Source organism: Lissotriton vulgaris, chromosome 11 (genome assembly GCF_964263255.1).
Source record: "Lissotriton vulgaris chromosome 11, aLisVul1.2, whole genome shotgun sequence".
NCBI lineage: Eukaryota > Metazoa > Chordata > Amphibia > Caudata > Salamandridae > Lissotriton > Lissotriton vulgaris.
In genome coordinates this window covers 44,400,907-44,417,820 of record NC_141699.1, presented here as the reverse complement: position 1 = coordinate 44,417,820, position 16,914 = coordinate 44,400,907, and the positions used below count along the sequence as shown (strand labels likewise).

General features: G+C 49.0%; 1 protein-coding gene across 2 annotated transcripts in view; it reads right to left on the bottom strand.

Annotated features, from left to right (window-relative positions):
* Positions 1–16,914, bottom strand: part of SCARB1 (scavenger receptor class B member 1) — a 549,841-nt gene that overhangs the window by 28,695 nt on the left and 504,232 nt on the right. Inside the window, exon 12 of one of the 2 annotated variants that reach the window (XM_086942687.1) lies at positions 2,682–2,813. The exons of the other annotated variant lie outside the window; for it this stretch is intronic. Within the exon in view, the coding sequence (XP_086798813.1) occupies positions 2,682–2,813 (132 nt within the window). The remainder of the gene's footprint in view (positions 1–2,681; positions 2,814–16,914) is intronic. 2 annotated transcript variants of the gene reach the window in all.

The following is a 16,914-nucleotide window of genomic DNA, read 5'->3' as shown; positions in this document are numbered from 1 at the left end:
GCTTTGCACCGATCACAAAGGCAGACAAGCCTTCATTGCGAGGTCAGGGCTTATAAATTTAGAAAGGTCAGACCATAAAGAAGCCGCCCCAATGGCAGAGAAAAATAAGTTGCAAGTTTTCACCAAGCACAAATTACTCTTTAATTGTTGCTCTGACATTACCAAATATCAGACAACCAGCAAGCATCCTATTCGCTCCAAACTCTATAAGACAAATCTTAAAACCCAAGCTTCCTAGGACCGGTTTCTGGGATTTCAGCCGTCTTCAGCCAGGCTTGCTTGAATCCAGTGGCAAAGTGAGCAAGGGGCTCACGTCTGAGCATACCCAGCCAACTTATGGCGAACAAAGCGGTACAAAAGGGGGTGGTGAAAGGATGGAGCATCTGAACCAATCAAACACTCACTCCCAGTCAACAGATCTGGGTTTAATCCATCACCGTTCTTTAGCCCACTCTGCCACCCCAGTTCAGACATGGCCATATGCAAATCAGTCTGACCCTGTGCCTCATGGGAACAGTCCAGCCCGAACTGCCAAGCCATGCCTTCTCTGGACCGGAAACAAGCTTCCTAGGACCGGTTTCTGGCATTTCAGCCGTCTTCAGTCAGGCTTGCTTGAATCCAGCGGCAAAGTGAGCAAGGGTCTCACGTCTGAGCATACACTGCCAACTTATGGCGAACAAAACGGTACAAGAGGGGGTGGTGATGGATGGAGCATCCGAACCAATCAAACACTAATACCCAGTCAACAGATCTGGGTTTAATCCATCACCGTTCTTTAGCCCACTCTGCCACCCCAGTTTAGACATGGCCATATGCAAATCAGTCTGACCCTGTGCGTCATGGGAACAGTCCCTCCCGAACGGCTGAAATGCAAGAAACCGGTCCTAGGAAGCTTGTTTCTGGTCCAGGGAAGGCATGGCTTGGCAGTTCGGGCTGGACTGTTCCCATGAGGCACAGGGTGCGGTTACTCAAGGCAACACCTGGTGGGCATGTTATGACTCGGTCACGCACTCTTCACCAAACCATCTTCACCAAACCACGGCTGAGGGTGGAAAGGGGACCGGTGAATGTTTGTATGCACACACAGCTGTCAAGTGTCTTGGGAGGTCAGGTGTGCTGTGGCAAAGTAACGGGCAAGGTGTTTTCACTGGTGTGGTATATCTAGGCAGGTGCGCACTGCCCCGTGTATCCTCTCCTGGCTATTCATTTTCCAGCCACCATGATGAGAGCAGCTAAAAGCGCCCTGTCTTCCTCAAAGGACCCTGGAGCTCCCCCTGGAGAGTGGACCCCAGGTTTGTCCATTGAACTTGTTCCCATCACTAACTAGTGTTTTCTATTGGAAAGGGTAGGGCCAAAGCAGTCTTGCTTAGTACTCTAGCCCTCGTCAGAAGTCAGACTTGCTTGGCAACCCAGAAATTCCCTGAAATAATGTATGAGTTTTCTTTTATGAATGCCTAGAAGGACTGAATTTTTTGTCCATTTATTTTAGAAATAGTGCTGAAAATAGCACCAAAAAGATGCCATTTTTTTTTATTTCTTCACGGGGGAGAACCCCCCCGAACGCTCCTTATTTCCGTCGGACTCGCTCGCTGCGCTCACTCGCATATGTTGATTTGTTCTGCATACGCCACACCAGTTTCAAATTCCACCAGCCGACACTTCTTGATTGGCAACAAATTAAGAGGGTCCCACAAACCGTTATATTTATGTTTAGTACAAGCGTTATTACCTTACTGGAAGCACCTCAAGACACACGGAGTTACATAACATCTACATAGTCTGATTTACTGTGAATAAAACCTGATTCTGGAGAATTATTCATGTGGAAATAACTGTAGGTAAATCGCTGAAAAAGCACATCTCTTGATGCCAAGGGCTTTGATTAAACTAATTAAAATAATAAATTAAATAGAATCGGAAAGTGTGTGCTAGTCTGTGAAAAAGACGAACGGAAACCATGTGCTAGCGCAGTTATATTTAAATACTGCATAACAACATTATTAATGTGAACATCAACATTTCTTAAAATGGGCAAAAAAAAACAAGTTCTAAGGCTGCCATTCGAAACCTTCTCACTTCTAAACTAGGGGTCACACCTTTGATGTGGTTAGTGTCTCTCTGCCCACCCCAGATCAAGGAATGGGCAAACCTCACATCAACACTGGCAATGACTGCGCCAAGGTTCAGAATAAAAGACCCGAGAGAGGAATGGGGGTTCCACGGGTGACCCTGAGGGGAGAGGGAGGTGGGAGAACTAAGAGGGAGGTGGGAGGGCCCTGCTACTTCTATTATAGGATAAGTGTTATAGGACAGATGGAACATGGAACAGAACATGTTATAGGACAGATGGAACATGACATGACATGACGTAATAACTTGTGCGAAAAAGGTTAGTAAAAGTAGCATCGTTGTAGACGCCACATGAATGGCAGTTTCTCTTCAGCATCCTTTGACCAACATTTGACGTCTTGTGTGAGAGGCGTCACACTGCCTCAGCATTCCTACCAGAGGGTTAGCATTGCACCGTGTGTTAGTGGATAGCAGGAGCCAGCGTTTGGTGTTATAGAGTTAAGAAGCGCAGAACATGTTCACCATTGTGCATTTAACATCAGACTAAGAATTAGAGATTTGCTTGGCTGCCACTGGCGTCACGGCGCGTTGCTAATGTTACCTGTACCCACCTAGAGACTGGCTTCGTGCAGCACGGCCCCATTGGGACTGGGGACAGCCATGAGTTTCTCAGAGTGGGCCAGCGCCGTCTCCTGACTTTCTCTGCTCTTTTTAGTACTACTCCAAAATACAAAGCTTTTGTCCTAGAAGATAATCAGGCTAATTAAAAAGGTTTCTCTGCACCTCAGATTGTTATCCCAACTGTAGCAGCATTTACTCTAAAGTGGAGAGATTTAACAAAAATGTACAAATTAACAAAGGTGAATCCATTTACCCATTTGGTGTCAGCCAATCAACAGAACTGAATATTTATGTTGCATTTAACTGTAGCTTCTAATCGGTGACACCACAAGTTATCCAATCATTATTACAGCAATGCATTTCAGATTTGGCTTCTGAAGCCAGCCTTAATAAGTCTCAATTGCCAAAGATTCATTTTTCATCACTTTATGCTTAGAATCATTCTCTCCATTCACCGCCAATGACGTCAGGCGATTACTTCTCGTACAGAAAGACCGAGTCGGAAGTTGTCGCGTGTCGGGTCTTATGGCCACTGGAGCTGGTTCCGCCTCAACCTTGAACCCTGGTGGGCTCTGCCTTCCTGAGACCCATGTGCCGGGTAAGGAAATACCAATGTGCTCTCCCAGCATGTAGATACAACTGACAGGCAGTCGTAACCACGCCTACATGGGGCGCCTCCCTAGGGTGGGCTCACTCTGTGACCAGGTGTTTGCAGCAGCAAACCTGTGTCCACCTCCATGAGCAGGGACAACTGACTGGACCGACTGCCTGCCCTGTGAAGCGGACACAATGTTGAAGGATCCCTTACGACTGAAATATCTCATTGTCAATCCAGATTGTAAGTGCACACTGAAGGGGGGTTTATACAGATTCAACAACCACCACTCAGAAGGGGAATCTGTATGTAACACTGCACACTGCCAAGACCCCGCGCAGGAGCTCTGTGGATCTGATGTAGCAAAGTAACCAACACCACATACAAGAAGGAACACAGGGTCCACATTAAAGAGAAAATTGGACCAAAACACAGTTATCACTGTCTGGCCTTCCTGGGTTCAACACACATCTTATAACTGGTTGGTGGCGGTGTCTAGAGGCAGACCCACTAATGAGGCCCAACCCCATTCACCCACAGAGGAGGCTGTGAGCGCCCCCTACAGAGAGGGACAGAAGGCCAGGTGTATCTCCCCCTCCTACCAATCAGACACAGTCTGAGTCTGAGAAGTGAACCTGGGATCAGCAACACCTTCTAGTTCTTCATAGGCTAAGAGGTGAAAAACGTCTTTATAATACTTGGTGATTGATATAAAGTGGTGTGAGAAATAACACACCAAGCGGCATCTTTACTTAACTTGTGTGCACGTGCACACTGATATTTAACAAGGAGTTCTAGAGTTTATAACAAAATTAAAATGTTCGTTTCACATAAAGTTCTGATGAGGAACCCTTCCTAACATTCGCTAACATGGCCAAACTGATGTAAGCTGGACAATATTTATATGGCGCAAACTTATTCCAAAAACACCTCTAAAATGCCCAGTGACACATAAATGTTTTTACTAAAACTCTAGAAAAAAATTGTAATTGTGAAAGAAAACTTATCCTACAGATGGGTGACAGCTCTGGTTCTGAGATGGTGGCCCGAGCTGCTACTAAAGCCTGTGCCCCTACTCTTACCTCTACCCACACACCCTACTCTTACCTGTACCAGGTGAGCTGCACCTAACGCCTGTGCCCCTACTCTCACCTGTACCTGGTGAGCTGCATCTAAAGCCCACGCCCCTACTCTCACCTGTACCAGGTGAGCAGCATCTAAAGCCCACACCCTTACTCTCACCTGTACCAGGTGAGCTGCTACTAAAGCGCGTGCCCCTACTCTTACCTCTACCCACACACCCTATTCTTACATGTATCATCTGAGCTGCACCTAACACCCATGCCCCTACTCGTACCTGTACCAGGTGAGCTGCACCTAAAGCCCACGCCCCTTCTCTCACCTAAACCAGGTGAGCTGCACCTAAAGCGGGAGTAGGATACCCTGATAATCTGTCCAAGTTGCACATGATTGGTGTGCACGGAAGTTGGAGCTAAGGCGGAGTCGAGGTGCGGATGGCGTGAGAAGCACACATTGGATACTCAAGCGTCTTATGACTGAGGGCATTTAAGACGGACCCAGCAAGCAGCAGGAGCCTGAAGTAGGGTTCCTGGATACTGAGCAGAGTCGAGGAAAAGACTGTTATGCCTCTAGCCGGAACGCGTGTCTCCTGATACGTCGAGATCAAGCTACCATTGACAACCACTGGAGGATGAGGGGTGACCAACAGCCACCCTGCCTCACTCTCTTTTTCCCAGAGCCTCACACAACCACCTACTGTTCATTTAATTCTGAGGCCACGTGTCTCGAATCCGCAGTGTCGGACAGAAGGTAGGAAAAGGCTCCCACGTGGCAGCTCTTGATTCAACCAATCACAGTCCTGGTCAAGTGCTGACTTCCGGCAGCGAATTTCTTGCCCTGCAGCTCTAACACGTGGCAGCCCTTAATCCAACCAATCACTGTCCTGGTCAAGTGCTGACTTCCGGCGGCCAACTTCCTGTCCCGCAGCTCTAACACGTGGCAGCCCTTGATTCAACCGATCACTGTCCTGGTCAAGTGCTGACTTCCGGCGGCCAACTTCCTGTCCCGCAGCTCTAACACGTGGCAGCCCTTGATTCAACCGATCACTGTCCTGGTCAAGTGCTGACTTCCGGCGGCCAACTTCCTGTCCCGCAGCTCTACCACGTGGCAGCCCTTGATTCAACCAATCACTGTCCTAGTCAAGTGCTTACTTCCGGCGGCCAACTTCCTGTCCCGCAGCTCTACCACGTGGCAGCCCTTGATTCAACCAATCACTGTCCTGGTCAAGTGCTGACTTCTGGCGGCCAACTTCCTGCCCCGCAGCTCTACCAGCCACCCGTTCAAACACCATTTAAAGGTGAGTTTCACGAGATCTGCTTTCCTCAAACCAAACATATGCCATTTTGTAATTCTGTTCAACATTTAAATTGGGCAATATTGCTTGATGAATGCAGGATGCCTGAGTATTTTGGAGAGTTTAATCACAAAGGCACAGTTCCCTAAGGGCTGCAGGGGACTCAGAAAGTTTATACCTTTGTCTTCTTAAACATTACAAGATGTTTTTTTAAGTAAAGCCGATCTAAAAAAACAAAAAGTTTCATCCCAACCACAAACAACTCTTCAGAAAAATGCACAAACTCAAAACATGAGTGGAAACATTGAACAACTAAAATATATGTAAAAGCGCATGGTTACTTAAACAAAAACATATAAAGGAACAGAACAAAGCATGAACTCAGACATGATGTTAGGCGGTGACTTGAGTATAGTTGGACCTTTGTAAATAGTCAATGAATGAACACCTGATTCATGAGGGACCCTCCGAACCCAAGAGGAGAGGGGCCCCTACACACGAGGGCCTGATTATGATTAAGGAAACTTACACTTTTGTGTGAGTTCACAACTGCTTGGTATTCACAAAGGGGTTTACAAGTAGTATCTTTACGAGTGTGGACTCTCATGGAGGTGGCCTGCAGTCGTGGACAGGGACCACCCTCATGGCAGTGCCTCAGCAATGAGAAACGGCAATGTGTATGTTCTGCACAAGTGTGGGTTCCCCTCCACGCTGCGGAGTCTCCGCCACAAGTGGGCGGCCCTTTGTTAATAGTGCTGCTATGTTTCTGTGTGCAGAGACTCCGCACTCCTACAGACGCTACACGTATATCCCTTTGTGAATAGCAAACAACCGTAAATGTGATACCTTGGTGAATCAAACTCTGAGTCTGCAGAATGGAAAGCGTTGGCTAACAGCATGCACATGAGGCTCGCTATACAATGTCGGTTCTCCTGGCCGGCCTAGTCTATGGTTAATGGCACGGTGACGTGTCTGCCCAGCCTCTTGTAGCAGTTTTAGCTCCACCTGTGGCACCTATAGGCACAGCTGCACTTGTGGCCCTGACAGTTACAGCTCAACCTAAAGCACCTGGCAGTTTCAGGGGTGCCTACAGCACTCAGTAGTAACAACTCCACCTATATCGCCTGACTGTTAGAAATCCACCTATAGCGTCTGTTACAGGCCCAACAGTTACGCTCCACCCCTAGCGCACAACAGTTACAGCTCCACCCCTAGCGCCAGACAGTTACAGCTCCACCCCTAGCGCCCGATAGTTACAGCTCCACCCCTAGCGCCCGACAGTTACAGCTCCACCCACAGCGCCAGACAGTTACAGCTCCACCCCTAGCGCCCGACAGTTACAGCTCCACCCCTAGCGCCCGACAGTTACAGCTCCACCCCTAGCGCCCAACAGTTACAGCTCCACCCACAGCGCCCAACAGTTACAGCTCCACCCCTAGCTCCCGACAGTTACAGCTCCACCCCTAGCGCCCGACAATTACAGCTCCTCCCCTAGTGCCCGACAGTTACAGCTCCACCCCTAGCGCCCAACAGTTACAGCTCCACCCCTAGCTCCCGACAGTTACAGCTCCACCCCTAGCGCCCGACAGTTACAGCTACACCCCTAGTGCCAGACAGTTACAGCTCCACCCCTAGCGCCCTATAGTTACAACTCCACCCCTAGCACCCGACAGTTACAGCTCCAGCCACAGCGCCTGGAAGTTTCAGCTGCGCCTACGGCGCTCAGTAATAAAAACTCCATCCCTAGCGCCAGACTGTTAGAACTCTACCTATAGTGTCGACAGTTACAGCTAAGTCCATAGTGCTCGATAGCTACATCTCCACCTACAGTTACAGCCCCATCTATGACACTCAGGTGTTACAGCTCCACTTATAGTGCCAATCAGTTACAGCTCTACCTATAGCACAGTTACAGCACCACTTATAGAAACCGACAGTTACACCCCCATCTATGGCACTCAGGTGTTACAGCTCCACTCATAGTGCCAATCAGTTACAGCTCTACCTATAGCACAGTTACAGCACCACTTGTTGCGCCCGACAGTTACACCCCCATCTATGGCACTCAGGTGTTACAGCTCCACTCATAGTGCCAATCAGTTACAGCTCTACCTATAGCACAGTTACAGCACCACTTGTAGCGCCCGACAGTTACAGCCCCATCTATGACACTCAGGTGCTACAGCTCCACCTATAATAGCCAATAGCTGCAGCTCCATCATTGTCACCTGACAGCTACCGTTTCACCCTCAGGACCCATGGCACAGTTCAGGTATACACTTTTAACAAAGGAGGGAGGGAGAGGGAAAGTGGATTCAGTCTCCCCTGGCAAATATACATAAACAGAATGGAATCCACTCAGGTAGTGGTAGTGATCCTACAATGGTGGGGAGCACACAGTGTTGTTTTAAGTACCTCTCACACACCCACAGGCCCCTTGGTGTCATCCTTCATCATTGGGGTCTTCGCACCCCTCTACGGGATGCGGCGTGCTACGACTCACGACTACGTAGGAGCACTTCAAGTGTACTATGTGTTGGTGTGTGTAAGGAAATAAGTGTGAGTGGTGAGGTGGTGAAAAGTGATGGTTAAAAGATACCTGGCTCGTAGGGTGAAAAATAAAATTTATTAGGCCCTCGGCTGGTATCGTTAAAAGGGGTGCAGAGTGAGGTTGTTACTGTTACCTAATAGTGTTTACTATATAATGCTTACTTATATACTAAGGCCATCCTGCCTTAGTATATAAGTAAGCATTGATAAAACCAATCTAGCACGTCGTAGCACGCCGCATCCCGTAGAGGGGTGAGAAGACCCCAATGATGAAGCATGACACCAAGGGGCCTGTTGGTGTGTGAGGGGTATTTAAAACAACACTGTGTGCTCCCCACCATTGTAGGGACCACTACCACTACCTGAGTGGATTCCATTCTGTCACAGTTCAGGTATAGTAACAGCTTATAGCACCCAACAGTAACAGTCTATAGCGCACAACAGTTAGAACTTCTCCTTTAGCGCTCAACCAAGCTGCTGTGGACATCTGGGAAAGGGATGCAGGTGCCCTGAAGAACATTTGCCCACACACCATGCCATTTGTCATTAAGGTGGGTATCAATGGAAAGAAGGTTCCTGCCCTAAGGCATGCCGGCACCTACAGGACTATGCGTGAAAGTATCTAAAACGTCGGAGAATCTCCCTGGTACCATTGGCAATAACCTGGTACGTCAGTACCTGTTTGCCAGGGTTGGCGATGAACAACATCTGAGCCGAGAAAAACAAATTGCTGAGTGCCTGTTCCAAAATTACTTCATGGAGTCTAGACTAGTGCCAGGGCCGGAAGCCTACATGGCCTGGACAACGTTACCTGCCCAGAGCACGGACTGCACCTCATCTTCAGAAGTAGTCAGGGCTCCCTCCTGAGTCAAGGGACCAGAAGGGAGTAGCACTGTGAGCGTCAGGGCAGGAGGCATTGGTGCCTATTGACCAACTCCTGATGGAGGTGAGGTATGGTGTCGGAGTCCTGGTCACTTAGGAGTTATTAGCTGCAGGGGACCACCCTGAGGGAGTCCCACTGGGCACAGGAGGAGTGTCCTATTGGGCTTACACAAGGTAACCGAAGACGTTGCTGCGACCCGAGTGGTCTGGGAGAACAGGCCTCTGTACATTGAACCTGCGGATCCAGAACCAGAGCCTGAAAGAAGCTGATGGTCCCGCAAGCACACACAAGTCTTTTATTGTTGCTAGCCAATGGGGTACCCCTAGCAGAACCCTAGACCATCAAGAAAACCAAGGAAACAGTGGGAAGCATGTACTACCACTCATCTATTGGACAATATGTACTTACGTTCCTTAGAACCTCCCTGACTTGTAAAGTGAGTGGCAAGTCTGGAGGACAAACCAAGGTAGTGTTTGTGAGAAGTTAGCCTGGCATATGATGTCCACTATTCTGGTGGGCACCTTGCACCGGTCTAATCGACCCTTATTGATGGTGGTTGTAAAGTCAACCTTATAGACAAGCTATCCTAGTGGTAGCTTGGACCAGCAGTCGTAGGCTAAGACTTCAGGGAGCATGTGAAGCAACCAGTTTTACCAATTATAATCCCTTGAATACCAAATGAAAGGACACCACACAAGGTATATATCAAATATATATGTATTTATTTCTAACACAACCCCTCTGCACTCTTTATGAGGTCAGAGACCGAAGTACATCACAAGTTACTCAATTAGCATACGATAAGTTGCACAAATACAGTTATGCCCTAGGGGCCTCAAAAACCATTTACTAAATAAGTGGTATAAGAACCACTACAGAAATAGTGAGTAGGCCAGGGCCTTAGGGAATCGCTGGGGCTACACTAAACAACCAAAGGTTAGGAAGTAGGAGGCCCACGGGAGACGTGTGCAGTGTCTAAACACAGTCACGAGTTACCATTGACTTATAATGGAGAACGAAGAAGTTACAAAGTTACTGTTTAAGGACACTTCCGGATGGTCTATGATAAAACCCCTTTAACTAGGACACTTTGAGAGTCAAGACCCACGGGAGCACCGGAGTACTCGTGTTACCTCACCCAGGGAAGCCGGGTGCATAGGTGTCTTTTGATGTCGGGTTTCGTCGTTGTTTTCTATGGAGAGCTGCAAAGAAGTGCTGCAGGCGACCAGAGGAAAAGTGTCCGGGTGGATCCAAGAGTGGATCGATGAAGTGAAGAACCTGAAAGCAAAGGGGACAGAGTCTGGGTCACTATCCAGTGACCAGAAAGGAACCAGGAAGGAACCAGGCGATGTTGCGATGATCTCAGGTGAAGAAGGTGAGCTTGTCTCTTCAGCCACGAGGTCCAGGAGGCATCGACGATGACCAGGAGCTGGATACGAGCTGTCCCATGATGGATCTAGTTGACTGCAGAGTCGGTATCCGGATTGGACCCAACAAGCCTTGGTAACCGTAACCCACGCAGGATGTCAAGATTGGCTCTGTTGCAGGCCAGCAAGGTCTGTGGCACTTCTCCTTTGAAGGGAAGCTCGAGCAAGCCTGGAGCAACCAGGAAAGCAGTTTAGTTCAAAAAGAAAGTCTTCAGGGCGCTCACTAGCCAACGGGCAAGGAACCGGGAAGACGCGTCGAGCTAAAAATGCAAGAGCAGGCCCTTCGCGGCACTCGTGGAGTGTGGAGGGCTGAGCTACGGTGCAAATGGCGCTCGGGTCTGGGGCTTCTCGTATGCACAACTGCATATGCACAACTGCGAGGGTACCTTGGTTGTAAAGCAGTTAGCAAAATGCAGGATGTCCAGGGTGTCCGGTCCCACGTCTCTGATGTCCGCCTCGGGTCTCAGCTTTGCTGTGGATGTGGGTCGGAGTTAGAGAAGTCTGAGAGTCCAGTTCCTGTGTCGCTGAGTCTTCGGGTTCCGGCGGGAGCATTGACAAAGCAGACCGGCAAGTTACTGTGGTGCCGTTTGCACAGGGTGGTCACTCCTTGACCACAAGGGAGATGTCTTCCGTCTTCTAATCAGAATAGAATGTTGAAGGTCCAAGAGTTCTGTATCAAAGTTTCTTTCCAGGATAATCTAAAGTCCTGGGGACACAGCTCCTATCTTTATACTGATTTTAGGGGCTGGATTACCTGCTAGGTCCCGCCTATGGGTGAACCTGGGAAGGGGGTGGTTACACCCCTTTCTCTTTGTCCAGTTTCGCGCCAGAGCGGGGCTGGAGTGCCCCAGCAACTGGTTTGAACCGGGCTATGCAAGGAGCACCTTCTGTGCCCCAGGCAGTGTCTCAAAAAGAATCTGCTGATGCAGCCCTTCCTGTCCTGATACACATTTGCCTGTCTGGGGATGTGCTGGCACCTCCCTGGACAGGAAACCTATTGTCCAGGCATCCCCTGCCGGAGTGTCGTCCAGCAGCAGGGGTCAGACTTGTGTCTGTGGCAGCAGCATCCATTTTGTGATTCTGGGGCTCTGTTTAACTTTAACCGGGTAAAGCAGGAACATACATGTCTTTTCCCTCTAGAAGAGTGGAATGCTACCCCCGCTGCCAGAATTGGCAGGGGGTGGGGGGGGGTAGTATTCCAAAGTGTTTGACACCTTACATGACATGTTTTGATAAAGCCAAACCAAATTTACCATTAACCGCGAGGATTATAATGGACTTAAGAGTATATGGTCTGGCTATATCATAGAACAGCTATAAGGAGAAGGTTCCGAAAGCTGCAAAGGGGCTCAGCTCATGCTTGGGCACCCTCTCACATAAAACCAAGCACTCTGCCTCCAGGATTGTTTTATAGGTGCATATGTGTCTATATATATATGGGTAGATATAGGTATATTATATCTAAGTAAGTGGTGATTACACCACCTTACCCAAGCTGAGTGATCAGCTTGTGGTGTCAGTGTGGAGGGTCAGCCAGGGGTGGCATAATGTATGCTGCAGCCACTGGTAGGCCTTTGATGCACCTATGCCCTGGGTACCTATAGTACACTATACAGGGGCTCACAGAGGTGACCCAGTACCCAATCTGGTATGTACCTAAAGTACATGGTATCAATTTAGAGAGAGAACAGCTGGGCTGTGGGTCTGATTAGCAGGAGGACGTGTACACTGACTGCCAGCAGACTGAAAAATGGACACGCGAGCCTGGGAGGACGTGTTAACTGACTGCCAGCAGACTCAGGAATGGCCCCGCAAGTCTGGTAGAACGTGTATGCTGACTGCCAGTAGACTAAGGAATGGACCCGTGAGTCTGGGAGAACTTGTATGCTGACTGACAGCAGACTGAGAAATGGACCTCGGAAGTCTGGGAGAACTTGTATGCTGACTGCCAGCAGACTGAGGAATAGACCCCAGTAAGTCTGGGAGAACTTGTATGCTGACTGCCAGTAGACTGAGGAATGGACCCCACAAGTCTGGGAGAACTTGTATGCTGACTGCCAGTAGACTGAGGAATGGACCCCACAAGTCTGGGAGAACTTGTATGCTGACTGCCAGTAGACTGAGGAATGGACCCCACAAGTCTGGGAGAACTTGTATGCTGACTGCCAGTAGACTGAGGAATGGACCTCCACAAGTCTGGGAGAACTTGTATGCTGACTGCCAGTAGACTGAGGAATGGACCCGCGTGTCTGGGAGGACGTGTATGCTGACTGCAAGCAGACTGAAGAATGGACCTGCGAGTCTGGGAGGACATGTATGCTGACTGAAAGTAGGCTAAGGAATGGATCCGCAAGTCTGGGAGAACGTGTATGCTGATTGACACTAGACTAAGGAAGGGACCCAGCAAGTCTGGGGGGATGTGTATGATGACTGACAGTAGGCTAAGGAAGGGACCCACGAGTCTGGGAGGATGTGTATGCTGATTGACAGTAGGCTAAGGAATGAATCCGCAAGTCTGGGAGAACGTGTATGCTGACTGACACTAGACTAAGGAATGGACCCACGAGTCTGGGAGAACAGGTATGCTGACTGACACTACACTAAGGAATGGACCCAGCAAGTCTGGGAGGACATGCATGCTGACTGACACTAGACTAAGAAATAGACCAGGGAGTCTAGGAGGATGTGTATGCTGACTGACAGCAAACTAAGGAATGGATCCGCAAGTGTGGGAGAACGAGTATGTTGACTGACACTAGACTAAGGAATGGACCCACGAGTCTGGGAGAACAGGTATGCTGACTGACACTAGACTAAGGAATGGACCCAGCAAGTCTGGGAGGACGTGTATGCTGATTGACAGTAGGCTAAGGAATGGACCCGCAAGTCTGGGAAGACATGTATGCTGACTGACACTAGACTAAGGAAGGGGCCCAGCAAGTCTGGGGGGACGTATATGCTGATTGACAGTAGGCTAAGGAAGGGACCCACAAGTCTGGGAGGACGTGTATGCTGACTGCCAGTAGACTAAGGAATGGACCCAGCAAGTCTGGAAGCACGTGTATGCTGACTGCGAGCAGACTGATGAATGGACCCGTAAGTCTGGGAGCACGTGTATGCTGACTGCGACCAGACTGAGGAATGGACCCACGAATCTGGGAGGACGTGCATGCTGACTGACACTAGACTAAGGAAATTGACCGGCGAGTCTGGGAGGACGTGTATGCTCATTGACAGTAGACTAAGGAATGGACCCACGAGTCAGGAAGGACGTGTATGCCGACTGTGAGCAGACTGAGGAATGGACCCGCGAGTCTGGGAAGAAGTGTATGCTGACAGTGAGCAGATGGAGAAATGGACCCACGAGTCTGGGAGGACACGTATGCTGACAGACAGTAGACTAAGGAATGGACCCACGAGTCTGGAAGGACGTGTATGCTGCCTGACAGCAGACTGATGAATGGACCCGCGAGTCTGGGAGGATGTGTATGCTGATTGACAGTAGGCTAAGGAATGGATCCGCAAGTCTGGGAGAACGTGTATGCTGACTGACACTAGACTAAGGAAGGGACCCAGCAAGTCTGGGGGGACGTATATGCTGACTGAAAGTAGGCTAAGGAAGGGACCCACAAGTCTAGGAGGATGTGTATGCTGATTGACAGTAGGCTAAGGAATGGATCCGCAAGTCTGGGAGAACGTGTATGCTGACTAACACTAGACTAAGGAATGGACCCACGAGTCTGGGGGAACGTGTATGCTGACTGACACTAGACTAAAAAATTGACCCAGCAAGTCTGGGAGGACGTGTATGCTGATTGACAGTAGGCTAAAGAATGGACCTACGAGTCTGAGAGAACATGTAAGCTGACTACCAGCAGACTAAGGAATGGACCCGCGAGTCTGAGAGGACTTGTATGCTGAGTGCCAATAGATTAAGGAATGGAGCCCCAAAGTCTGGGAGGATGAGTATGCTGCCTGACAGCAGACTGATGAATGGACCCGCGAGTCTGGGAGGATGTGTATGCTGATTGACAGTAGGCTAAGGAATGGATCCGCAAGTCTGGGAGAACGTGTATGCTGACTGACACTAGACTAAGGAAGGGACCCTGAAAGTCTGGGGGGACGTATATGCTGACTGACAGTAGGCTAAGGAAGGGACCCACAAGTCTGGGAGGATGTGTATGCTGATTGACAGTAGGCTAAGGAATGGATCCGCAAGTCTGGGAGAACGTGTATGCTGACTAACACTAGACTAAGGAATGGACCCACGAGTCTGGGAGAACGTGTATGCTGACTGACACTAGACTAAAAAATTGACCCAGCAAGTCTGGGAGGACGTGTATGCTGATTGACAGTAGGCTAAAGAATGGACCTACGAGTCTGAGAGAACGTGTAAGCTGACTGCCAGCAGACTAAGGAATGGACCCGCGAGTCTGAGAGGACTTGTATGCTGAGTGCCAATAGATTAAGGAATGGAGCCCCAAAGTCTGGGAGGATGAGCATGCTGCCTGACAGCAGACTGAAGAATGGATCCGCAAGTCTGGGAGAACGTGTATGCTGACTGACATTAGACTAAGGAAGGGACCCAGCAAGTCTAGGATTAGGTGTATGCTGACTGCCAGGAGACTCAGGAATGGACCCACTAGTCTGGGAGGACGTGTATGCTGACTGACATTAGACTAAGAAATGGACCAGCGAGTCTAGGAGGACGTGTATGCTGACTGCGAGCAGACTGAGGAATGGACCTGCAAGTCTGGGCGGACAACCTGTGATAACTCTGGGATTGCGCGAGTGAGCAGTACAAAACCTGAGATTGGATCTGACTGAATAAAGTGCTGGAGCACCCAGAACCCGGACACTGCTGCCGCCTGATCGTGTGGGCATGGAGCACTGCTCAATAGTGGTCTGGGGTTCAAAAGGGAACCCCATAAAACCAAATGACGACTGCTAAGAAGTGTAAGGAGGACTTACCAACTTGACTGAACCCAAAAGAGCCAAGAGATACAAGGCCGCTGGGGAACTAGAAGCCGTGGACACTGGACCGGATCACAAAACTAAGGGTGGGCAGAGCTGTGGGCTGACCTCTGGCAGTGTTATATGGCTCTTAGGGACATTGTCACTGCCTTTCACATTTTCTGCTAGTTCCTGGAGTTTTGTCTGAACACGATGTGCAAGGACAATAAACAATGCCCCTTGTTATTCTGTTCTGGTCAGTCCCTAGCACCTAGTCATAACATGCTAAACACATCTGCAATGCTGGAGACTCGTGCTTTGAAATTACGGGGATGCATGTTGTTTTAACACACACTTTGAGAGAGCCTTTCTATAAAGAAGAGCTATGCTGTTCCTATGATGTAAACCTTCCATCTAGGCTTTAAGGTATGGGGTCTGCTCTCAAAGCCAAGAGATCTTCCTTTATATAAATAAACTTCTTGGTTAGGCCTTATAGTCCTTTTTCCACTGTCTTTATATAATGTCTTCCCCCGTTGTACACTATGGAATTGTAACAATGCTGATTATTTTGAGTTTATGCAATTTGCTGCTGGTATTGGCTCGTATACTGCACTGTAGAGCACAATAGTTAAAATATACATTTTAAACGATTACGGTGACTCTGCCAATTCTTATTGTGGACAAGTACGAGTGAGCGAGCAAAAGAGTATGTCTTGCTACCGCAATTCCTGAGAGAGTCGGGAGTGTTGTGTTCTGGGTTGTCTAATCATTAGGTTGGTACACCCCAAAACACTGTGGTCCTGTCTTCCTGCACATAGTTCTGTGTAGTTGCAGAATCCTCGCAACATGGCGCCGCCAAGGTTTGGTCGGGTTCTTATCTGCAAGACTCTTGAAAAGTTCTTGTGCTTGTCCGCAATCCCCTCACTTCTGTTTCCGGAGACAGCTGTGACGGTGTAACCCCCTATGTTTTATGGGCTCTTTCAAGCCTGATTGTTTAAAAGGTTCCTTTTCTTTCTTGTTAATCCTTTATTGTGCTGCCACGCTTAAGGTTGTCGTTCTTTGTTATGGCGGTTAACAAAGCACCACCTAGCACAAGTCACAGCTTATTTGACTATGAATGGAGTCCCTAATGCTGGTGTTGCACTAATTTTTGTTATAGAAGTGGATGCAGCTTACTGCTTCGAGGTATTTTATTCTTGGGTCACCTTTGCGGGGGAGGATGAAACAGATAATTTGTTTCATGAATATACTGCCACAGCCCTTCCTCAAGTTTATCAGCCTTATAGGGCTCTCAAGGTTCCCCTTACAGCTTGGCAACACCAATTTTGGTTTAATGGCGCCCTTCCTCACCCAATAACACCGGTCCGTTTAGGCCCTTTATCAATAGATGGGGCCACATGGCCCGTTTTGGCTGGGTATACCCCACACCCACATCATATGA